Raw genomic sequence first — 26362 nt, 5'->3', positions numbered from 1 at the left:
TAGCTCACTACTAGGTTGCAGGATATGACATGTCTGTGGAGAAGGTACCAGGAATCTGAGTGGCATTTAATGTAGATACAAATTGCAGTAAGGAAATGCACTTCTTAATATTTTAGAAGATTTATTATGTATAGTTTTGCTAATACATGTATTACATCAGTGGAGAATAAGAGCAACAATCAAAGTAACTCTGCAAAAGAAGTGATCAAAATCAAGTACAGTGCCTTGCGAAAGTATTCGGCCCCCTTGAACTTTGCGACCTTTTGCCACATTTCAGGCTTCAAACATAAAGATATAAAACTGTCTTTTTTTGTGAAGAATCAACAACAAGTGGGACACAATCATGAAGTGGAACGACATTTATTGGATATTTCAAACTTTTTTAACAAATCAAAAACTGAAAAATTGGGCGTGCAAAATTATTCAGCACCTTTACTTTCAGTGCAGCTAACTCTCTCCAGAAGTTCAGTGAGGATCTCTGAATGATCCAATGTTGACCTAAATGACTAATGATGATAAATACAATCCACCTGTGTGTAATCAAGTCTCCGTATAAATGCACCTGCACTGTGATAGTCTCAGAGGTCCGTTAAAAGCGCAGAGAGCATCATGAAGAACAAGGAACACACCAGGCAGGTCCGAGATACTGTTGTGAAGAAGTTTAAAGCCGGATTTGGATACAAAAAGATTTCCCAAGCTTTAAACATCCCAAGGAGCACTGTGCAAGCGATAATATTGAAATGGAAGGAGTATCAGACCACTGCAAATCTACCAAGACCTGGCCGTCCCTCTAAACTTTCAGCTCATACAAGGAGAAGACTGATCAGAGATGCAGCCAAGAGGCCCATGATCACTCTGGATGAACTGCAGAGATCTACAGCTGAGGTGGGAGACTCTGTCCATAGGACAACAATCAGTCGTATATTGCACAATCTGGCCTTTATGGAAGAGTGGCAAGAAGAAAGCCATTTCTTAAAGATATCCATAAAAAGTGTTGTTTAAAGTTTGCCACAAGCCACCTGGGAGACACACCAAACATGTGGAAGAAGGTGCTCTGGTCAGATGAAACCAAAATTTTACTTTTTGGCAACAATGCAAAACGTTATGTTTGGCGTAAAAGCAACACAGCTCATCACACTGAACACACCATCCTCACTGTCAAACATGGTGGTGGCAGCATCATGGTTTGGGCCTGCTTTTCTTCAGCAGGGACAGGGAAGATGGTTAAAATTGATGGGAAGATGGATGGAGCCAAATACAGGACCAATCTGGAAGAAAACCTGATGGAGTCTGCGAAAGGCCTGAGACTGGGACGGAGATTTGTCTTCCAACAAGACAATGATCCAAAACATAAAGCAAAATCTACAATGGAATGGTTCAAAAATAAACATATCCAGGTGTTAGAATGGCCAAGTCAAAGTCCAGACCTGAATCCAATCGAGAATCTGTGGAAAGAACTGAAAACTGCTGTTCACAAACGCTCTCCATCCAACCTCACTGAGCTCGAGCTGTTTTGCAAGGAGGAATGGGAAAAAATGTCAGTCTCTCGATGTGCAAAACTGATAGAGACATACCCCAAGCGACTTACAGCTGTAATCGCAGCAAAAGGTGGCGCTATAAAGTATTAACTTAAGGGGGCTGAATAATTTTGCACGCCCAATTTTTCAGTTTTTGATTTGTTAAAAAAGTTTGAAATATCCAATAAATGTCGTTCCACTTCATGATTGTGTCCCACTTGTTGTTGATTCTTCACAAAACAATACAGTTTTATATCTTTATGTTTGAAGCCTGAAATGTGGCAAAAGGTCGCAAAGTTCAAGGGGGCCGAATACTTTCGCAAGGCACTGTATATACAATTTTCCAACTATACACAAATCCAGAAATGTTTTTGTTAGGTACAGTATACATTATGGAAAATTAAATCTATGCATAATTCTAATCAAAATATAGTTGCATCAATATATATTTTTCTTTCTTTTTTACTATGATTACAAGCATTACATTTTAGCAACATATATTTATTTCATGGTAATAAGTGTTCAGATTGCCATTCTTCCTTATGTGTTCTGTGTTTTTGTTCTATTAATGTTGCATGGTTTGTATTTATATCACTACGTACTCATTAAGTATTTTGTATGGTTTTACAGTGAAATAATTGTAAACATATTTTCAGAGTCATAATCATTGATACCTTATATTTATATATTGCTGCCCAGAAGTGGAATAAAGAGCAGAAATCGGAGGTAATTTATCAATGTATATGGCAGTGGATTAACAAGTTTCTCTCCATTATATGTACAGCAGGACAACCTGCAGAGATGTGTTAAAACAGCAAATATCCCTTCCTGTATCATGGGCATGTACACAAACTTGTGTATATTTATATTTATTGTGTACTAAGTAAACAATCAAAACATTTAACTGTATATATTAAAACTCTGTCATAAATTAAAGCACAATTAATTATTAAGAGCACAATAATAATATGACTGATATTACTTCTCAATTGAGGGATTTATCATATTCCTCCAAGTCACTCCAATTGAGCCCCATCGAAGAATTTCATTTTTTCAGAATGCATAGTTTCTTTCATCTGTTTGATAGATGAGGCGGTTTCATCTGAGATGGGCTCAGCCCCAAACACATGTGTAACTCTTCGAGTTATGACAACCGTTTCCTTGTCAGTGCCTGACATTTCCCTAATTACATGCCTCTCAATAACTGTTTGCCCATCACTCTGTGTTTTGTTGGTGTCGTCCACTGACCAAGATGCAGAGGAAGCTCCGGCGGTCCCTGTCTGCAATCCAAAATCTGTTAAGAGCGTGGCTTTCTGTGTGTCTGGTATTGCTTGTATATTGGATGTGATGACATGTGTACCAGACGCCAGTTTTAGGGTGTCCACTGATGAGGAGGAAGCTCCAGAGGACATTGGAATGGTGACCTTCTCTGCCAAGTAGGGTTCAAAAGAGATCATTTTTGTCCTTGCTGTGGAGGTAATGATATTACCTTGTATCTCAGTGGCAATAGGGTCAGAGTATTTCACTGTGACTTTGGTTGGAGAGGCCAATGATGGAGCAACTTGTTCGCTTGTGACGGTAGAACTGATATCTGCAAAAGCATCCGATGACCGCACTGAGAAGGTCAAGCTGGAGTCTTGTTCCACAGAGTCACCTGCAGGGCTGTTCTCACTTGCTTCTTTCTCAGATGTATCTTTTTCTAAAATTTTGGCAGATTCTGAAGGAGAAGATAGTCCAAATGTAGGAAACTTAAACCAAACAAATTTGGATTTTTCTTTTGCTTCTTCCTCTTCTTGGATAGACTGGGTTTCAGCACTGAGTCCTTCCCTTGAGCCTGTGAGCTTTTCCTCAACTTCCTCTAATGCAGGGACATAAAATTCAACATCAATGCTTCTTAATACATCCCCGAATGTTGTCAATGTCAACTTTGGTGAAATCGCTGGTCCTTGTGGTTCCACATGAATTTCGTTATTCTCCAAAATAATATTTGGACTTATATCATCATGTTCATGTTCATTCTGAGGTTTGGATTTTGAAATGCTCAATTTGGGCATTTTGAAGGTTGGAAGTTTGAATTTACTTGGTGAGCCTTGACCTTTGCTGGGTAAGCCATGGCTTTTATCATCAATTGTCAGTTCTGAACTGTCAACACCATGAACATCCACATCAGCTATTGTCATTCCTTCTTCAACTGAGGGCCCTTCAGATCCAGCAACATATAGATGAACTTCACTACATCCTTTAATGTCAACTGTATCCATGGGTTCTGTCAAATCAACTGGAAAGGAAGCTCCTAGTACTTGATCTAGAATTTCTACACCAGGCACTTCAATAACCTTCTCTTTATCAGAGACAACTACTGCCACCTTTGAAGTTGAACCAAATGTAGGCAATTTGAATGTTGGCATTTTGAATCTTGAGGGGGAGCCAACAACTTCTTTTACGTCAACTTCAATCTCTGGAGCTTCAATTTTCACTTCAGGCACTTTGAACTCTTTTCCCTCTGGGAGTGAAATGTCTACATTTGGAGGAATCATAACAGTCTCAGGAGCCGTAATTTCAGATCTTGAAAAAACTATTTTTGGAAAGGTTATCAGCGGTTTCTTCACCCCCATTTCAATTATTTGATCCTCTATGTTTTGTGTTTGTAGTTTTCCATCAACTGAAAAACCTTCCTTTTTCAATTCAACTTGACTCTCTGGAGCTTTCATTTCTACATATGACTCTTTGACCACCTTTCCTTCAGGTAGAGACAAATCCACCTTAGTAAGACTGACATCTACCTCAAGTGCTTTCACATCTGGTTTTGAAAACCATCCAAATGACTTCCTGGGCTTTTTCATTTTTACATCCATTTCTGTAGCAGCTGCCTCAGGCATTTCAACTTCACCAGAAGGCACTTTGAGTTCAATGCTTGGTGGTTGGACGTTCATCAGGACCTTTGGTAAAGTGACATTGTCATTTCTTTTACGATTGAAATCTATAGATGGACCTTTAAGGTCAACACTTGGCTTTTCGATGTTAAATGCTAATTTTGTCAGCTTGGGATCAGGTATTTCAGTTCCATGAACCTTGATGTCCTTGTCCAAATCAGGTACCTCTATTGTGACATTTGGAGAAGCTGCTCCAAATGTAGGGAATTTTAAAGTTGGCATTTTGAATCTTGAGGGGGAGCCTACGGTATCTTTCACATCAACTTGAATCTCTGGAGTTTTCATTTCCACCTCTGGCTCTTTGACCTCCAACTTTCCCTCTGGATGAGAAATATCCACCTCTGGAAGACTGATATCAACCTCTGGTGCTTTCACTTCAGGTTTTGAAAATCCAAATTTGGGGAATGACATTCTTGGCTTTCTCATTTTCACATCAATATCTTTAGAACCTGCTTCTGGTATTTCAACTTCAACAGAGGGCACTCCGACTTCCACATCAGGTAGTTGGAGGTCTGCTCTTCCCTCTGGAAAGTCGACATCTACATCTGTCTTTGACAGACTTAAGCCAATTTTAGGACCTTTAACTCTCGGCAACGAGAGTCCAAATTTTGGTAATTTAAATTGACTTCCTTGACCCTCAAGCTCAATATCATGTTTCATTTCAATTTGAACATCTGGAGATTTCATTTCTACGTCTGGCTCTTTGACCTCCACCTTTCCTTCTGGAAGCGAAATGTCCACGTTTGTAAGACTGATATCAACCTCGGGTGCTTTCGCTTCTGGTTTTGAAAACCATCCAAATGACATCCTGGGCTTTTTCATTTTTACATCCATTTCTGTAGCAGCTCCCTCAGGCATTTCAACTTCGCCAGAAGGCACTTTGAGTTCAATGCTTGGTGGTTGGACCTTCATTTTGACCTCTGGTAAAGTGACGTTTTCATTTTTTTTACGATTGACATCTATAGATGGACCTTTAAGGTCAACACTTGGCTTTTCGATGTTAAAAGCTGATATTGTCAGCTTGGGTTCAGGTATTTCAGTTCCATGAACCTTGATGTTCTTGTCCAAATCAGGTACCTCTATTGTGACATTTGGAGAAGCTGCTCCAAATTTAGGGAATTTTAAAGTTGGCATTTTGAATCTTGAGGGGGAGCCTACGGTATCTTTCACATCAACTTGAATCTCTGGAGTTTTCATTTCCACCTCTGGCTCTTTGACCTCCAACTTTCCCTCTGGAAGAGAAATATCCACCTCTGGAAGACTGATATCAACCTCTGGTGCTTTCACTTCAGGTTTTGAAAATCCAAATTTGGGGAATGACATTCTTGGCTTTCTCATTTTCACATCAGTATCTTTAGAACCTGCTTCTGGTATTTCAACTTCAACAGAGGGCACTCCGACTTCCACATCAGGTAGTTGGAGGTCTGCTCTTCCCTCTGGAAAGTCGACATCTACATCTGTCTTTGACAGACTTAAGCCAATATCAGGACCTTTAACTCTCGGCAACGAGAGTCCAAATTTTGGTAATTTAAATTGACTTCCTTGACCCTCAAGCTCAATATCATGTTTCATTTCAATTTGAACATCTGGAGATTTCATTTCTACGTCTGGCTCTTTGACCTCCACCTTTCCTTCTGGAAGCGAAATGTCCACGTTTGTAAGACTGATATCAACCTCGGGTGCTTTCGCTTCTGGTTTTGAAAACCATCCAAATGACATCCTGGGCTTTTTCATTTTTACATCCATTTCTGTAGCAGCTCCCTCAGGCATTTCAACTTCGCCAGAAGGCACTTTGAGTTCAATGCTTGGTGGTTGGACCTTCAATTTGACCTCTGGTAAAGTGACGTTTTCATTTTTTTTACGATTGACATCTATAGATGGACCTTTAAGGTCAACACTTGGCTTTTCGATGTTAAAAGCTGATATTGTCAGCTTGGGTTCAGGTATTTCAGTTCCATGAACCTTGATGTTCTTGTCCAAATCAGGTACCTCTATTGTGACATTTGGAGAAGCTGCTCCAAATTTAGGGAATTTTAAAGTTGGCATTTTGAATCTTGAGGGGGAGCCTACGGAATCTTTCACATCAACTTGAATCTCTGGAGTTTTCATTTCCACCTCTGGCTCTTTGACCTCCAACTTTCCCTCTGGATGAGAAATATCCACCTCTGGAAGACTGATATCAACCTCTGGTGCTTTCACTTCAGGTTTTGAAAATCCAAATTTGGGGAATGACATTCTTGGCTTTCTCATTTTCACATCAACATCTTTAGAACCTGCTTCTGGTATTTCAACTTCAACAGAGGGCACTCCGACTTCCACATCAGGTAGTTGAAGGTCTGCTCTTCCCTCTGGAAAGTCGACATCTACATCTGTCTTTGACAGACTTAAGCCAATTTCAGGACCTTTAACTCTCGGCAACGAGAGTCCAAATTTTGGTAATTTAAATTGACTTCCTTGACCCTCAAGCTCAATATCATGTTTCATTTCAATTTGAACATCTGGAGATTTCATTTCTACGTCTGGCTCTTTGACCTCCACCTTTCCTTCTGGAAGCGAAATGTCCACGTTTGTAAGACTGATATCAACCTCGGGTGCTTTCGCTTCTGGTTTTGAAAACCATCCAAATGACATCCTGGGCTTTTTCATTTTTACATCCATTTCTGTAGCAGCTCCCTCAGGCATTTCAACTTCGCCAGAAGGCACTTTGAGTTCAATGCTTGGTGGTTGGACCTTCATTTTGACCTCTGGTAAAGTGACGTTTTCATTTTTTTTACGATTGACATCTATAGATGGACCTTTAAGGTCAACACTTGGCTTTTCGATGTTAAAAGCTGATATTGTCAGCTTGGGTTCAGGTATTTCAGTTCCATGAACCTTGATGTTCTTGTCCAAATCAGGTACCTCTATTGTGACATTTGGAGAAGCTGCTCCAAATGTAGGGAATTTTAAAGTTGGCATTTTGAATCTTGAGGGGGAGCCTACGGAATCTTTCACATCAACTTGAATCTCTGGAGTTTTCATTTCCACCTCTGGCTCTTTGACCTCCAACTTTCCCTCTGGATGAGAAATATCCACCTCTGGAAGACTGATATCAACCTCTGGTGCTTTCACTTCAGGTTTTGAAAATCCAAATTTGGGGAATGACATTCTTGGCTTTCTCATTTTCACATCAATATCTTTAGAACCTGCTTCTGGTATTTCAACTTCAACAGAGGGCACTCCGACTTCCACATCAGGTAGTTGAAGGTCTGCTCTTCCCTCTGGAAAGTCGACATCTACATCTGTCTTTGACAGACTTAAGCCAATTTCAGGACCTTTAACTCTCGGCAACGAGAGTCCAAATTTTGGTAATTTAAATTGACTTCCTTGACCCTCAAGCTCAATATCATGTTTCATTTCAATTTGAACATCTGGAGATTTCATTTCTACGTCTGGCTCTTTGACCTCCACCTTTCCTTCTGGAAGCGAAATGTCCACGTTTGTAAGACTGATATCAACCTCGGGTGCTTTCGCTTCTGGTTTTGAAAACCATCCAAATGACATCCTGGGCTTTTTCATTTTTACATCCATTTCTGTAGCAGCTCCCTCAGGCATTTCAACTTCGCCAGAAGGCACTTTGAGTTCAATGCTTGGTGGTTGGACCTTCAATTTGACCTCTGGTAAAGTGACGTTTTCATTTTTTTTACGATTGACATCTATAGATGGACCTTTAAGGTCAACACTTGGCTTTTCGATGTTAAAAGCTGATATTGTCAGCTTGGGTTCAGGTATTTCAGTTCCATGAACCTTGATGTTCTTGTCCAAATCAGGTACCTCTATTGTGACATTTGGAGAAGCTGCTCCAAATTTAGGGAATTTTAAAGTTGGCATTTTGAATCTTGAGGGGGAGCCTACGGAATCTTTCACATCAACTTGAATCTCTGGAGTTTTCATTTCCACCTCTGGCTCTTTGACCTCCAACTTTCCCTCTGGATGAGAAATATCCACCTCTGGAAGACTGATATCAACCTCTGGTGCTTTCACTTCAGGTTTTGAAAATCCAAATTTGGGGAATGACATTCTTGGCTTTCTCATTTTCACATCAACATCTTTAGAACCTGCTTCTGGTATTTCAACTTCAACAGAGGGCACTCCGACTTCCACATCAGGTAGTTGAAGGTCTGCTCTTCCCTCTGGAAAGTCGACATCTACATCTGTCTTTGACAGACTTAAGCCAATTTCAGGACCTTTAACTCTCGGCAACGAGAGTCCAAATTTTGGTAATTTAAATTGACTTCCTTGACCCTCAAGCTCAATATCATGTTTCATTTCAATTTGAACATCTGGAGATTTCATTTCTACGTCTGGCTCTTTGACCTCCACCTTTCCTTCTGGAAGCGAAATGTCCACGTTTGTAAGACTGATATCAACCTCGGGTGCTTTCGCTTCTGGTTTTGAAAACCATCCAAATGACATCCTGGGCTTTTTCATTTTTACATCCATTTCTGTAGCAGCTCCCTCAGGCATTTCAACTTCGCCAGAAGGCACTTTGAGTTCAATGCTTGGTGGTTGGACCTTCATTTTGACCTCTGGTAAAGTGACGTTTTCATTTTTTTTACGATTGACATCTATAGATGGACCTTTAAGGTCAACACTTGGCTTTTCGATGTTAAAAGCTGATATTGTCAGCTTGGGTTCAGGTATTTCAGTTCCATGAACCTTGATGTTCTTGTCCAAATCAGGTACCTCTATTGTGACATTTGGAGAAGCTGCTCCAAATGTAGGGAATTTTAAAGTTGGCATTTTGAATCTTGAGGGGGAGCCTACGGAATCTTTCACATCAACTTGAATCTCTGGAGTTTTCATTTCCACCTCTGGCTCTTTGACCTCCAACTTTCCCTCTGGATGAGAAATATCCACCTCTGGAAGACTGATATCAACCTCTGGTGCTTTCACTTCAGGTTTTGAAAATCCAAATTTGGGGAATGACATTCTTGGCTTTCTCATTTTCACATCAATATCTTTAGAACCTGCTTCTGGTATTTCAACTTCAACAGAGGGCACTCCGACTTCCACATCAGGTAGTTGAAGGTCTGCTCTTCCCTCTGGAAAGTCGACATCTACATCTGTCTTTGACAGACTTAAGCCAATTTCAGGACCTTTAACTCTCGGCAACGAGAGTCCAAATTTTGGTAATTTAAATTGACTTCCTTGACCCTCAAGCTCAATATCATGTTTCATTTCAATTTGAACATCTGGAGATTTCATTTCTACGTCTGGCTCTTTGACCTCCACCTTTCCTTCTGGAAGCGAAATGTCCACGTTTGTAAGACTGATATCAACCTCGGGTGCTTTCGCTTCTGGTTTTGAAAACCATCCAAATGACATCCTGGGCTTTTTCATTTTTACATCCATTTCTGTAGCAGCTCCCTCAGGCATTTCAACTTCGCCAGAAGGCACTTTGAGTTCAATGCTTGGTGGTTGGACCTTCATTTTGACCTCTGGTAAAGTGACGTTTTCATTTTTTTTACGATTTACATCTATAGATGGACCTTTAAGGTCAACACTTGGCTTTTCGATGTTAAAAGCTGATATTGTCAGCTTGGGTTCAGGTATTTCAGTTCCATGAACCTTGATGTTCTTGTCCAAATCAGGTACCTCTATTGTGACATTTGGAGAAGCTGCTCCAAATGTAGGGAATTTTAAAGTTGGCATTTTGAATCTTGAGGGGGAGCCTACGGTATCTTTCACATCAACTTGAATCTCTGGAGTTTTCATTTCCACCTCTGGCTCTTTGACCTCCAACTTTCCCTCTGGAAGAGAAATATCCACCTCTGGAAGACTGATATCAACCTCTGGTGCTTTCACTTCAGGTTTTGAAAATCCAAATTTGGGGAATGACATTCTTGGCTTTCTCATTTTCACATCAATATCTTTAGAACCTTCTTCTGGTATTTCAACTTCAACAGAGGGCACTCCGACTTCCACATCAGGTAGTTGGAGGTCTGCTCTTCCCTCTGGAAAGTCGACATCTACATCTGTCTTTGACAGACTTAAGCCAATTTTAGGACCTTTAACTCTCGGCAACGAGAGTCCAAATTTTGGTAATTTAAATTGACTTCCTTGACCCTCAAGCTCAATATCATGTTTCATTTCAATTTGAACATCTGGAGATTTCATTTCTACGTCTGGCTCTTTGACCTCCACCTTTCCTTCTGGAAGCGAAATGTCCACGTTTGTAAGACTGATATCAACCTCGGGTGCTTTCGCTTCTGGTTTTGAAAACCATCCAAATGACATCCTGGGCTTTTTCATTTTTACATCCATTTCTGTAGCAGCTCCCTCAGGCATTTCAACTTCGCCAGAAGGCACTTTGAGTTCAATGCTTGGTGGTTGGACCTTCATTTTGACCTCTGGTAAAGTGACGTTTTCATTTTTTTTACGATTGACATCTATAGATGGACCTTTAAGGTCAACACTTGGCTTTTCGATGTTAAAAGCTGATATTGTCAGCTTGGGTTCAGGTATTTCAGTTCCATGAACCTTGATGTTCTTGTCCAAATCAGGTACCTCTATTGTGACATTTGGAGAAGCTGCTCCAAATTTAGGGAATTTTAAAGTTGGCATTTTGAATCTTGAGGGGGAGCCTACGGAATCTTTCACATCAACTTGAATCTCTGGAGTTTTCATTTCCACCTCTGGCTCTTTGACCTCCAACTTTCCCTCTGGATGAGAAATATCCACCTCTGGAAGACTGATATCAACCTCTGGTGCTTTCACTTCAGGTTTTGAAAATCCAAATTTGGGGAATGACATTCTTGGCTTTCTCATTTTCACATCAACATCTTTAGAACCTGCTTCTGGTATTTCAACTTCAACAGAGGGCACTCCGACTTCCACATCAGGTAGTTGAAGGTCTGCTCTTCCCTCTGGAAAGTCGACATCTACATCTGTCTTTGACAGACTTAAGCCAATTTCAGGACCTTTAACTCTCGGCAACGAGAGTCCAAATTTTGGTAATTTAAATTGACTTCCTTGACCCTCAAGCTCAATATCATGTTTCATTTCAATTTGAACATCTGGAGATTTCATTTCTACGTCTGGCTCTTTGACCTCCACCTTTCCTTCTGGAAGCGAAATGTCCACGTTTGTAAGACTGATATCAACCTCGGGTGCTTTCGCTTCTGGTTTTGAAAACCATCCAAATGACATCCTGGGCTTTTTCATTTTTACATCCATTTCTGTAGCAGCTCCCTCAGGCATTTCAACTTCGCCAGAAGGCACTTTGAGTTCAATGCTTGGTGGTTGGACCTTCATTTTGACCTCTGGTAAAGTGACGTTTTCATTTTTTTTACGATTGACATCTATAGATGGACCTTTAAGGTCAACACTTGGCTTTTCGATGTTAAAAGCTGATATTGTCAGCTTGGGTTCAGGTATTTCAGTTCCATGAACCTTGATGTTCTTGTCCAAATCAGGTACCTCTATTGTGACATTTGGAGAAGCTGCTCCAAATGTAGGGAATTTTAAAGTTGGCATTTTGAATCTTGAGGGGGAGCCTACGGAATCTTTCACATCAACTTGAATCTCTGGAGTTTTCATTTCCACCTCTGGCTCTTTGACCTCCAACTTTCCCTCTGGAAGAGAAATATCCACCTCTGGAAGACTGATATCAACCTCTGGTGCTTTCACTTCAGGTTTTGAAAATCCAAATTTGGGGAATGACATTCTTGGCTTTCTCATTTTCACATCAATATCTTTAGAACCTGCTTCTGGTATTTCAACTTCAACAGAGGGCACTCCGACTTCCACATCAGGTAGTTGAAGGTCTGCTCTTCCCTCTGGAAAGTCGACATCTACATCTGTCTTTGACAGACTTAAGCCAATTTCAGGACCTTTAACTCTCGGCAACGAGAGTCCAAATTTTGGTAATTTAAATTGACTTCCTTGACCCTCAAGCTCAATATCATGTTTCATTTCAATTTGAACATCTGGAGATTTCATTTCTACGTCTGGCTCTTTGACCTCCACCTTTCCTTCTGGAAGCGAAATGTCCACGTTTGTAAGACTGATATCAACCTCGGGTGCTTTCGCTTCTGGTTTTGAAAACCATCCAAATGACATCCTGGGCTTTTTCATTTTTACATCCATTTCTGTAGCAGCTCCCTCAGGCATTTCAACTTCGCCAGAAGGCACTTTGAGTTCAATGCTTGGTGGTTGGACCTTCATTTTGACCTCTGGTAAAGTGACGTTTTCATTTTTTTTACGATTTACATCTATAGATGGACCTTTAAGGTCAACACTTGGCTTTTCGATGTTAAAAGCTGATATTGTCAGCTTGGGTTCAGGTATTTCAGTTCCATGAACCTTGATGTTCTTGTCCAAATCAGGTACCTCTATTGTGACATTTGGAGAAGCTGCTCCAAATGTAGGGAATTTTAAAGTTGGCATTTTGAATCTTGAGGGGGAGCCTACGGTATCTTTCACATCAACTTGAATCTCTGGAGTTTTCATTTCCACCTCTGGCTCTTTGACCTCCAACTTTCCCTCTGGAAGAGAAATATCCACCTCTGGAAGACTGATATCAACCTCTGGTGCTTTCACTTCAGGTTTTGAAAATCCAAATTTGGGGAATGACATTCTTGGCTTTCTCATTTTCACATCAATATCTTTAGAACCTTCTTCTGGTATTTCAACTTCAACAGAGGGCACTCCGACTTCCACATCAGGTAGTTGGAGGTCTGCTCTTCCCTCTGGAAAGTCGACATCTACATCTGTCTTTGACAGACTTAAGCCAATTTTAGGACCTTTAACTCTCGGCAACGAGAGTCCAAATTTTGGTAATTTAAATTGACTTCCTTGACCCTCAAGCTCAATATCATGTTTCATTTCAATTTGAACATCTGGAGATTTCATTTCTACGTCTGGCTCTTTGACCTCCACCTTTCCTTCTGGAAGCGAAATGTCCACGTTTGTAAGACTGATATCAACCTCGGGTGCTTTCGCTTCTGGTTTTGAAAACCATCCAAATGACATCCTGGGCTTTTTCATTTTTACATCCATTTCTGTAGCAGCTCCCTCAGGCATTTCAACTTCGCCAGAAGGCACTTTGAGTTCAATGCTTGGTGGTTGGACCTTCATTTTGACCTCTGGTAAAGTGACGTTTTCATTTTTTTTACGATTGACATCTATAGATGGACCTTTAAGGTCAACACTTGGCTTTTCGATGTTAAAAGCTGATATTGTCAGCTTGGGTTCAGGTATTTCAGTTCCATGAACCTTGATGTTCTTGTCCAAATCAGGTACCTCTATTGTGACATTTGGAGAAGCTGCTCCAAATTTAGGGAATTTTAAAGTTGGCATTTTGAATCTTGAGGGGGAGCCTACGGAATCTTTCACATCAACTTGAATCTCTGGAGTTTTCATTTCCACCTCTGGCTCTTTGACCTCCAACTTTCCCTCTGGATGAGAAATATCCACCTCTGGAAGACTGATATCAACCTCTGGTGCTTTCACTTCAGGTTTTGAAAATCCAAATTTGGGGAATGACATTCTTGGCTTTCTCATTTTCACATCAACATCTTTAGAACCTGCTTCTGGTATTTCAACTTCAACAGAGGGCACTCCGACTTCCACATCAGGTAGTTGAAGGTCTGCTCTTCCCTCTGGAAAGTCGACATCTACATCTGTCTTTGACAGACTTAAGCCAATTTCAGGACCTTTAACTCTCGGCAACGAGAGTCCAAATTTTGGTAATTTAAATTGACTTCCTTGACCCTCAAGCTCAATATCATGTTTCATTTCAATTTGAACATCTGGAGATTTCATTTCTACGTCTGGCTCTTTGACCTCCACCTTTCCTTCTGGAAGCGAAATGTCCACGTTTGTAAGACTGATATCAACCTCGGGTGCTTTCGCTTCTGGTTTTGAAAACCATCCAAATGACATCCTGGGCTTTTTCATTTTTACATCCATTTCTGTAGCAGCTCCCTCAGGCATTTCAACTTCGCCAGAAGGCACTTTGAGTTCAATGCTTGGTGGTTGGACCTTCATTTTGACCTCTGGTAAAGTGACGTTTTCATTTTTTTTACGATTTACATCTATAGATGGACCTTTAAGGTCAACACTTGGCTTTTCGATGTTAAAAGCTGATATTGTCAGCTTGGGTTCAGGTATTTCAGTTCCATGAACCTTGATGTTCTTGTCCAAATCAGGTACCTCTATTGTGACATTTGGAGAAGCTGCTCCAAATGTAGGGAATTTTAAAGTTGGCATTTTGAATCTTGAGGGGGAGCCTACGGAATCTTTCACATCAACTTGAATCTCTGGAGTTTTCATTTCCACCTCTGGCTTTTTGACCTCCAACTTTCCCCCTGGAAGAGAAATATCCACCTCTGGGAGACTGATATCAACCTCTGGTGCTTTCACTTCAGGTTTTGAAAATCCAAATTTGGGGAATGACATTCTTGGCTTTCTCATTTTCACATCAATATCTTTAGAACCTGCTTCTGGTATTTCAACTTCAAAAGAGGGCACTCCGACTTCCACATCAGGTAGTTGGAGGTCTGCTCTTCCCTCTGGTAAGTCGACATCTACATCTGTCTTTGACAGACTTAAGCCAATTTCAGGACCTTTAACTCTCGGCAACGAGAGTCCAAATTTTGGTAATTTAAATTGACTTCCTTGACCCTCAAGCTCAATATCATGTTTAATTTCAATTTGAACATCTGGAGATTTCATTTTCACGTCTGGCTCTTTGACCTCCACCTTTCCTTCTGGAAGCGAAAAGTCCACGTTTGTAAGACTGATATCAACCTCGGGTGCTTTCGCTTCTGGTTTTGAAAACCATCCAAATGACATCCTGGGCTTTTTCATTTTTACATCCATTTCTGTAGCAGCTCCCTCAGGCATTTCAACTTCACCAGAAGGCACTTTGAGTTCAACGCTAGGTGGTTGGACCTGCACTTTGAGTTCTGTTGAAGTGAACATTTCAAGTTTTTTAAGATTGACATCCAAATCTTTATTTGGACCTTTTATATCAACCCTTGGCTTTTCAATGCTAATTTCTGACAATGTCAGTTTGGGTTCTGGTATTTCAGTTCCTTGAACCTTAATGTCCTTTTCCACATCAGATACATCTACGGCGACATTTGGAGCAGGCATTGACATCTTTGATTTCTTTGACTTCTTATCTAATCCTTTAGTGTAAGGAATAACATTTGTCTCCTCAGCTTTGATGGTTGGCCACTCAGGTACTGGTACTGCCAACTCTTTTTCCCTTTCCACTTGGTTGGGAGATCCTTTTTGATGTATATTTTCCATCCCAGGTATCTCCACGTTCTCTCGTTTATGGAGTTCAATTTGGATTTCAACCTCATTGGTCCTTCCAGCTTCCTCTTTTCTTTTTTTATGGTATATTTCTGTCATAGTAATAGGTTCATGAGCACCTAGATCAGAAAGTTGGTTCTTTGGCAATTTGATTGTGGTAACTGAGCTCCTGCTCAACTTTTCAGGTGAAGCATTTATGTCAGTCTTTTTGACATACGTGTCCAACTGTGCCTTTATGTCTGTGATTTTAGACCGGGTGGTTTCTACTGTCGCATTTACTCTTTCTGTATTCACATCTGTCTTTGTGATTTCTTGATGAGCAGGCAGTCCTACAGTTTCACCCTTCGGCAGCTTGAACCCTGGCAATTTGGAGACAGCCTCTTTAACTCTGCCAACGTCTATAACCATCTGAACAGTCTGCGCCTGAATTTCTTCAACAGGAAGAGTGAATGCTGTTTTAGGCTGTTTGATCACTGGGGTTTTGGTGCCAGTTGATGATGCATCTTCCATGCCGGGGATCTCAATATCATCACGGTTTGGAAGTTTTTTCAACCCCCTATCCTCAACTTTAAGGCTTTTCACATCCATTTCTACAATCCTCACATCTGTCATTTTTATAGGTTCAGCAGTAACAAAGTCAGCAAGGTCCTCCCTTGGCAGCTTGAACTTGGTAGCAGTCCTTGTACGAATTTGTACTAAAACGTCATCAATGCTTGTCTCTGTAGGTAACTTTAAAGCCTGTATTTCCATCTGCAAGTCAGGTTCCATTGTAATACTGGTGACCTTAGCAGGCATTTCCTGTGCATTTAAATTTGTTTTAACATGTGTTTCTTTCAAGTCTCGTTCTTGTCCAATCTGAGGGGATTTCCTGATAAGTCCTACATCTGACATGTCAATTGGGAGTTGACGCTCCATCAGCTTAGTATGTGATACTATAGTTGGAATCAGCAAGGTATTGTCATGTGCAGACAGATCAGATGTTATGATATCTGCTCCTGGTATCTTCATGCTTTTTGGGGATGATTTTACATGTTTTTCATGCTTGTGTTTGTCTTTTGTCTCCTTTCCCTTGATCCTAAACTTTAGTTCTGACCTCTCTTTCTTCTCTTTCTTATTTTTATTTTCCTCCAGAGATGTCTTGGTTAAGGGACTCTCTTGATCAGCAAAAGCAACTGTTATGTCTGTGGTTTTCAAAGTTTTGTCCAGTCTGATGAGTTCTACCTTGTGCTGTTTGTTTTCCGTGCCTGTCAGGTCCGGAAGAGAGCATTCATTTTTTATCTTGGTGGGTTCCATTTTTTCTGATTCTGATTCAAACACATATACTTGAGGTGTTTCTCCTGATGTGCTCTCTAGACCATCCGGTGAGTATATGTCATCTTGACTCTGTTGGATTTCCATAACTTGCGCACATTCTACAGTTAGTATGTCTGTGTCCTGGCCCGACTGTTCAACAGACCTGCTCTTGCGGCCCTTCATCTTTAGACTTGACAACTTTATCTTCTGCTTCTTTGTCCTGCCCTTGACAGCCTCCTGAGATTTGATTGGCGACTCTGTGTCACTTGTTGTTGGGCTCAGCTCCAGCTTCCTCTGATCATCTGCATCTGCGGTACTGTGAGACCTCTTAAAATGGGACTTTCGACTTTTGCTAAAGGAGGGGAAGTTGGGCCAAGAGATTCGGTCACCGTGCCTTTTTGTCTTTGAATGTCCCCTCATTTCCAGAGAGGAACCTTGTTCCACCTGTAGGATAGAAAAAGTGACATCTTGATTGATTGCTTCATGAGAAAAATAGCCAAAGACATAACACTACTCTACAGATCCAGAAAAAGAACATAGTGATAGTTACTTGGGATTCAAGGGCTGGTTCACTCTCAAGGGTGGATATCTTTATTGGTTTGCGTTTCAGAAGTAACTCCATCTTGTAAGGCTGTGCATGTTCCAATATCTGAAGGGCATCTTCATATTTAACATCGTCAAAATACACTGTGGCACTGAGTATCTGATCACCTGAATGAACAAAAGGAAGACATAGAAAGATCAATAAATCCCCATTTGAACTGTTGAACAAGCATATCAAAGAGTCATATCAAAGAGTCATATCAAAGAGTCATATCAAAGAGTCATATCAAAGAGTCTCTCACCCTGGATAGCAAAAGCAATCTTGCCTCCATTACTTCACATTTCGCCCATTTCACTGCACATTTCACCAATATGTCCTTTGCTTTCAGATTAACTATTTGGTCTATACTATAGAGTCTTGACTACAGACTCTAAAGGCAATTTTATTTTTGATCAACTTCTGAAAGAGCATGGTATGAGCTAGTTGTCTGCTTACCCTCATGTACACTAAGAAGCTTTGAGGCTGGGGACTCTGGCCTCACTTCCTTAATGAAGATGCCCTCCTTCCCTCCTCCGCTCACAACAAGACCCTCGGCACATGTCTCTTTTGCCATTCTCACAATCACTCCCGACTCTGAGCTCTGAGTTTACAGGAAAAAATGAAGAAAAATATATATTTTTACATGTTAAGTACCACCAATGACAACCTGAAACAATGCTTCTGCATGAGTTCAATATAATGCAGACATGTCTGACCTCCAGTTCACTCATCTTGGCAGGGGAGCGCTTTTCAAAAAGGGACCCAAAACCCCTCTTTCCTTTCTTGCCACTCCCACCTCCACCCTAAAAGGAATGTTAAATGAATCAGAGTGTCTGACAAAATTCAAACTACAAGTCACCATGGTTGGTTGAAATATAAAGTATTGTACCTGTTTATCAATGTCAGTGTATTCGTCAGTCTCAGGGTATTCATCTACAGGGGAGGATCCTTGTGGGCGAGGTCTCTCCCCCTCTATAAATTCAGATGGCTCTTCACATATCTGGAACAAAAATATGTATAGTTCATTTTGTTGCTATATAGGGATGAATTAAAATGTCTAATTTAAGTTGTGTCTTTCCCATAGTCTTTAGTATTCACATGATGTCCACACATGCAAGCAATAGGTTTTTCATATCAGTATATCCACTCACTGAATCATCCACCGTGTCAGGCTCTGGTCCCTTCAGCCTTCGTCCGGCCCCTATTCAAAACCAAGAAGAAAAAACAGTAAGAGCATATTTAGATCAAGGTAAACCACTACAGTTGTCAAAAGGTTAAGTCTCAGAATATCTATCATTAGATAGATCAGGTATTAGAGAGGATTCCAATGTTTTGTTCACATGTATAGTGAATATTATCTTGATATTACAATGACAAAATAATTCAGATGTATTTGACAAAACCGAGCCCTAGACTGACTGATCCTCTCTGCCTGTCTTACCATGGGAGCAGAATTGTTTTGAGAAACTGGAACCCAGGAGGAGATTATTGGAAGCTCTTCCTGGCAAGAATTCCCAAAGGAACCAGCTTCTGCAGCGCCTGTTGAATGATCCACTCTATCGATCTGGAGATTTGACTTACAGCCAGTGTGGCTGGCTGGCCTTGAAGTCTAAAGTAGGTAAGGGAGTGTAGTTTTGAAATGATATAATCCTGATCAATGTGATTGTTATTATTACCATCATCCATGATACACAATCATGCTGTGATCATATTTTCTGTTGTTAAGTTACCCTGCTGTGATGCCACAATTTCTGAGAAGTAAAACAACTATTCAAAAACAAATGATGGTGTCAATGGGGTCATATTAGCTGCTGAGTACCCTCAATGATTGGACAAATCTGAAGCTTCATATCACAATAGGCCTCTGTAAGTCACTGGTCAGATCACTGCAGTGGTGGAAATCAGTGGTGAAAAGCTGTGGTGTCTCACAAAATCAGATGTTGCAGTAGGCTGAAGTAGCAGTGGGGTTGTAGAAACACTTTTCATGTTGATGTGAAAATCAAGATTATCTATAAAATATGCTCTATGTAACAAGGTTACAGTCGAGATCACTTCCCCACTCAGCATTAGGCCTATCCAAAGCTGAGTTTGCTTTCTGAGATACTGTATGTGATATCGATTGACTTAGGCAAGTAAACATGTTTGATATGTGTTCCGGTCTAAACGTTGCAAGCAATAAAGTGTACAAGAGCATTCAACCGTCTGAAGGTACCTATTACCTTTCTACAAACAGGTTCTCTCATCAAAATGCAAGTGTAATTTGCTTAGAAATTCTGAGCATTCTGTGGTAATATCCTTTTAAAGTCAATGTTGTGCCTACTGGGTGAACAATGATCTGTCTGACCAGTGGTCAGTGCTTTCAGTATAACTGTGTTGCAAAAACAAGTGTTCATTAACATGTTCAACAACTTCCTCATTGAGTACAAATAGTTCTTACCACAGTCTTTTAGATCTCAGACCTCACACTTTTCTGTGTACACAATCGTGTGTGTGTACTTGTGAGTTTGTGTGTATGGGTGTGGGAACTTCCTATGGAAAGGGTGTGTCATTCCCTTAGAAAGTACCTTATGAGCAGTGGTAAGTCATTTTTGGGGAAATCTGTTCTTTACTTTACTATTATTATTTTTTTAATTGACCATCTGTAATGTTGGGGGTATGATCTTTGACCCTCTCTATCTTTTTCACTCAACATTATTCACGATTCTAATCAGAAGTATCCATAATCATGGTAGCATCCACATTAATGTAGAAGTGTTTAGAAACATTCTATCCTTATTTATAATAAAAGTGACTCAAAAATGACACTACATTATTTACCATGAATTTCTATTGGGCACAAAATAATCTGAAACACAATCAAAACGAACTGCAAATGCATCCAACAAGTTTGATGTTGTCATTGCTAGGAATATGGGACCAAATACTCAACTTTTGACTACTTAATTTATAAGAATCTTTAGGGCTGTTAATAATTTGGACCCATACCTTTTTGAGAAAAAAATATATAACTTCTTTAAAAAAATCTTTCTCTGAGCAATTGTATTAGTATAAAATAAAATAATTTCCCATTTTTTTTTGCCTACAATATAGCTCAGTATTTGAATTATTTATTTTATACAGTCATTATGGCTCATTTTTATCAAGGGTATCAATAATTTAGGGCCAAACTGCATCAATATAATGCTTTGTCATCCCTACTGGCTCTGATCTGGCGTACTCATTGAACACAGATACTGCGTTTGTAAATTATGTCTGAGTGTTGGAGTGAGCCCTGTTGGTCCTTGAAAAAATATATAATAATATTTGTGCCGTCTGGTTTGCTTAAAGCTACAATTTGTAACTTATTGTGTGACCTGACCAAATTCAAATAAAAAGGTTGGTTATAGATTTGTCATTTTCATTGAAAGCAAATCTAAGAAGCGGTAGATCTATTCTATGTGCACTATTTCTATGCTTCCCATTCTTAAGTTTTGTTTTTTGCATCTTTTACTTTTCAGATTTATACATCTGCATAGTGCACCTTTAATATAAAGAATTTGATGTGTAGCATTTACTTTTCACTTTTACTAAAGTATGACAATTTAGTATGTTTTCCATCATAGTACTTAAGTACATTTAAACTAAATACTTTTAGACTTTTACTCAAGTAGTATTTTATTGGGTGACTTTCACTTTTACTTAAGTCATTTTCTATCAAGGTACATAGCTGCGGGAAGTAGGGGTGCTGAGGGCACGCCCTGAAAAATCTGTAATAAGAAAAATATTTAAGTTAAAATATTTGTATTTTTTTTACAAAAGTTGTGCACTGGGCCTTTACTAGTCCTGTATTAGCAGATCAATATAACCATCTGTAGCTCAGGAAAAAATTCTGCCCCTCAGTAATAGAATCAAAGTGTCTGCTAAATGGCCATCACTACTAGTACCTTTGCTTTTCCAACATAGCTAATCCAAGCACATGAAAACAATGTCATAAAGAAATTATTATATAGAGAGCGCTTACCTGAAGGAAAAATGTCACCCTCTAAGCCACACTAGCAACCTGATTTATCCTGTTAATACTGCCTCACCCAGATTCCACTGTGGACCAACAGACTGAATGAAACTGCCTACATAGCTGTTTTGTTTTTGCTCCCAGTGACCAGCCTCTGATAGACATATAAGGGTGGATACGGCCTTCTAATCTAGATCAATCTTGTAACAGTATGAGTAACACAGGAGGAGACAGTCAGGATTGGAGAGTTGCAAATCATATTTTAAATTCATTCTCAGAAAGGTGTGGATGTTCTCCAACATAAATGTAAATTGACCGGATTTATGTCTGTATATTTAACCCTTTCCACTCGTACAAGGAATGTACACTGCAGCTATGAATAGAAAAACTATGTAAAGTTTATGGGCTTTAGTAATTTCCACTCTCATCTCACAGGGACTTATTCACACACATTTTTCTTCAGATTGACTGATTATCAGCATCTGTACATGGTCAGAGGGGAGGGTAATGCTGGAGAGGGTTATGACATGTAGAGACAGTGGGTTCAGTGTTCTCTGAGGAACAAGGGAACTCTACCTGTGTGAGCTGAACAGAAGTGGATGCTTAAAATCAATTTGCTCCCTTTATAAGTTGTAGCAAAATGCTAAATACAACTACATGCATTGGTAGAGAGAAATAGATTTGTACATTATAAAGCAGTGTTCCCTCCTAAGAGAATTCCCTTCTCAGGATAATTCCTTTATTGTGGTATGAAGCTGGACAATAATACAAATTGATATCTCCATTAAAAAAAGACCAGAAAATGCTGATGTTCATGTTATATTCTATTTCCTTTACAGGGGCTGGCATATATTCCTGTACCTAAAACTGGCACGAAACATGAAGAAACTCCTTACTCAAATATTTGTCATATGGGTGCTGCAGAAAGGTGATATGGTGACACACACTATTTACCAAATTATCCACATGAATTCACTTTCTGCCCTACTTTAAGTTAGGTGTCCCTACAAAATGTGTTGACATAGTAATTGCATACTGTATGGCAGGTGTAATTAGTTACACAGTTTTACAATGTGGTTGGTGTGATTGCACATTGAGGTTTATGTGATTACAAACAAATCTATTTTTTGCATGCTTTAGATTTGCCAACAATCTCTCCCTCACTGTACAAGATTTAAAAATAGGTCCCCTCAATGTTCAAGTTTATTTACAAATTACTGAAACTGTGCAACATTTCATGGAGTTAATCTTACATGACTCATGTGGGGTGCAACCGCACCATTGTCTTTGGGTGTGGTCACTCTCAAGGCCACGTCTAGCTAGAAATAATGTGGTAGGGAATGGGCTATTCTACTATTGCCTGGTCTCCTCGCTTGTTGGGCTGGAAAACCAAATGCTACTGTTACTCTAAAACACAGGGCCAAAACCAAATAGTAAATAGTCAGGTGCATTTATCTGTAAATAAATGGGATTGCACCTTGAAATGTGGACGGCCATTCATAATCTCATAATCTCATGACCTATGAATACATTTGTATCAACAGTGGCTAAATAACTATTTTGTAATTTTATATACCCTCAAATAAATTATGTCATACTAAAACACCTGGATTACTACGGCATACATTTTCCACTAACAACTTTATCAAACAACTTCTCTCTGAACATAACCAGCGACCCATGACCACGTTTATAACCATTAGAGTTCGCTTTTTTCCTCATAGGCCCTGCACCTGGTAGGACCCTGAGCTCAGCTCATTAACCAAACTCATACATTATCCAAACTAATTACATGTTCCTCATTTACAGAGAAGCAAGACATAATTCCTACCCAATTTGAATAAGGTACAAGCTCCTTCTTCTGGGGGTGGCTTGTTTGCATTCAAAAGGAGGAAAAAAATCTAAATAGGATTTTCCCCATGGATTATGTGGACATGGGACTGTGATCCCGCATGCTTTAAATCGAGCAGACCAGAACATTAATTAATTCTCACCTAACGTGATAGGAGTTTCATCATGGTTTTAGAATTCAACTATCAGAATTTGCCCCTATTCCCACATATACCCTCCCAATACGATTTTTCTAAATTGCCCCATAGGGAGAAGTCATTAAGATACTGGAGACAATACATCTCATAGGCATAGATTGAAAAAGCAAACAACAGTGTGAACACCCATCCTCTAATGGGACCAGTACTGCTTACCACCACTTCTATGCAGAGGGGCAAAGTACAATAATATGTCTATAAAAGTCTTCAATATTCTCCAGACTGTCTGTCAGAGATTGTCAATGTCTATGGTGTTTAATTGATGATATCATGGATGATACCATAAATGGACTTTCAATGGGCTTTAATGCTAAGTGGACCACCTATCACACTAAATCTGGGCCAGTATTTGACACAGGTTTCTGCTCAGGGGAGAGGGCAATTACTATATCTCTCATTCTACCATCCCTATCTCTGCCCCACCTCGACTTCTGTCCCTCCCAGACCTAGGAATTACATTTTCTCAGTAACTTTGAACCTGTACCCAAGTACAGCACTTTTTGTACAAAAGTATGACACATTAAACACTGGTGTACACATGCAGTGCAGGGGGGCCACGAGCTGGGGGGCCATGCAGCAAAGCACCCCCACACCATCACACCTCCTCCTTCATGCTTCACGGTGGGAACCACACATGCGGAGATCATTTGTTCACCTACTCTGCGTCTCACCAAGACACAGCAGTTGGAACCAAAAATATCACATTTGGACTCATCAGACCAATTGCTTGTGTTTCTTGGCCCAAGCAAGTCTCTTCTTCTTATTGGTGTACTTTAGTAGTGGTTTCTTTGCAGAAATTCAACGATGAAGGCCTGATTCATACAGTCTCCTCTGAACAGTTTATGTTGAGACGTGTCTGTTACTTGAACTCTTTGAAGCATTTATTTGTCCTGCAATTTCTGAGGCTGGTAACTAATGAACTTATCCTCTGCAGCAGAGGTAACTCTGGGTCTTCCTTTCCTGTAGCGGTCCTCATGAGTGCCAGTTTCATCAAAGCGCTTGATGGTTTTTGTGACTGCACTTGAAGAAACTTTCAAAGTTCTTGAAAAGTGAAAAGTTCATATCTTAAAGTAACGATGGACTGTCATTTCTCTTTGCTTATTTGGGCTGTTCTTGCCATAATATGAACTTGGTCTTTTACCAAAAAGGGCTATCTTCTGTATACTACTCCTACCTTGTCACAACACAACTGATTGGCTCAAACGCATTAGGAAGGAAAGAAATTCCACAAATTAACTTTTAAGAAGGCACACCTGTTAATTGAAATGCATTCCAGGTGACTACCTCATGAAGCTAGTTGAGAGAATGCCAAGAGTGTGCAAAGCTGTCATCAAGGCAAAGGGAGGCTACTTTGAAGAATCTCAAATATAAAAGATTGTTTTAGACTGTTATGGTTACTACATGATTCCATTCAAGGCACACTTAACCAGCATGGCTACCACAGAATTCTGCAGCGATACACCATTTCCTATTCAACAAAACTGAATATGAGAATGAATAAGGCTTGAAATTACATATATAGGATTTCTAAATAGAGTTTAATCAAATTATAAAATGACTAACTATAAGATTTCACCTTCCTTATTATCTAAAGGTCTCTCTTGAACAAAACATCTGCCCCCATCGCTGTGAACGTCTCACAGAGCTCTAGCTTGGCTTCCTGAACTCGTTAAGAACTCACCTTTCATCTTATGTTAATGAAAAACAGAAAGTTTTTTTGTTTAATATCTATTAATTACTTTAGATTACTGGCTATAATTCTATCTCTGAATGTGCTAGTGCGGCTAAATTACTCTCTCTTGCTGCGCTACGGTGTAAGGATTGCAGGCATATGCATTATTAGGCACTGTGACGTAGCGTTCAGTTGGAAGAGCGAATTAAATGGTAGGAGGAACATCCCAGCTTCAAGTGGTGTCAGATTTCACATCCTGCTTCACACAGTCAAGAGAGGCCTTACCCCTGTGTCCATGAGAATCAGGGCTACAGCTCAATGCAAGACACTTCTATCTATGGTGTCCACAGATTGATTTATAAGCTAAATTGCAGGTCAGAACCGGTATCAGAACCACACAGGTTCCCAAAACATGGGACTTTACATCTAAGAGGTTTTAAATTGAAAACAGTCCCAGTAAGGTACTTAATTGTTACCCAGAAAGGATTTGATATTGACATAAAAACGTCTGCATTGGAACCTTTTAAGGTCAAGTGAATGGAATTATTTAAGTCAAGAGAATAGGCAAAAATAAGCATTATTTGAACACGTCAATGACACAAGAGTTATGTTTGTAAAAATCTAAGAACAATGTCCACAAATCTAGCATCTAAAGAAAAACAAAGGCCATTGCTAACATTGGAAAGGCACAACATATTCTCATTGACCATAAATAATGTTTTATTATCACAATTTCAACTAAAGATAACCTAAATTACTTCTTAACCTTTCAACAAAATGCTTGCAAAACTGAATACACTTTAGATAGTTCAAGCAAGCACGCGCTGTGATACAAACTCTCAATGTGTTTGCCCTCCAGAATTTGCTTCTATATGAAACTTAAATGAGATATGTTTACATTGTGAATGACAGATTACACTCATCTTTTGATGCATTCTGCATGGGCTCTCGGTTAATGACTATACACCAGGAAAAAGTACATCAACTTACAGTGGGGCAAAAAAGTATTTAGTCAGCC

General features: G+C 39.8%; 1 protein-coding gene across 1 annotated transcript; it reads right to left on the bottom strand.

Annotated features, from left to right (window-relative positions):
* Positions 1–1779: 1779 nt before the first annotated feature.
* LOC110497808 (neuroblast differentiation-associated protein AHNAK) lies at positions 1780–21730 on the bottom strand. The gene is made up of 7 exons (XM_036954773.1): positions 21634–21730; positions 18785–18834; positions 18523–18633; positions 18350–18436; positions 18090–18234; positions 17601–17761; positions 1780–17494 (listed from the first exon to the last, which is right to left on the bottom strand). Exons 4-7 carry the CDS (start codon positions 18362–18364, stop codon positions 2534–2536), a joined length of 15282 nt encoding a protein of 5093 aa, XP_036810668.1. The 5' UTR covers positions 18365–18436; positions 18523–18633; positions 18785–18834; positions 21634–21730; the 3' UTR covers positions 1780–2533.
* Between the last annotated feature and the right edge of the window lie 4632 nt (positions 21731–26362).

This window comes from Oncorhynchus mykiss, chromosome 19 (assembly GCF_013265735.2).
Source record: "Oncorhynchus mykiss isolate Arlee chromosome 19, USDA_OmykA_1.1, whole genome shotgun sequence".
Taxonomy (NCBI): Eukaryota; Metazoa; Chordata; class Actinopteri; order Salmoniformes; family Salmonidae; genus Oncorhynchus; species Oncorhynchus mykiss.
This window is presented reverse-complemented; position numbering and strand designations above follow the sequence as displayed.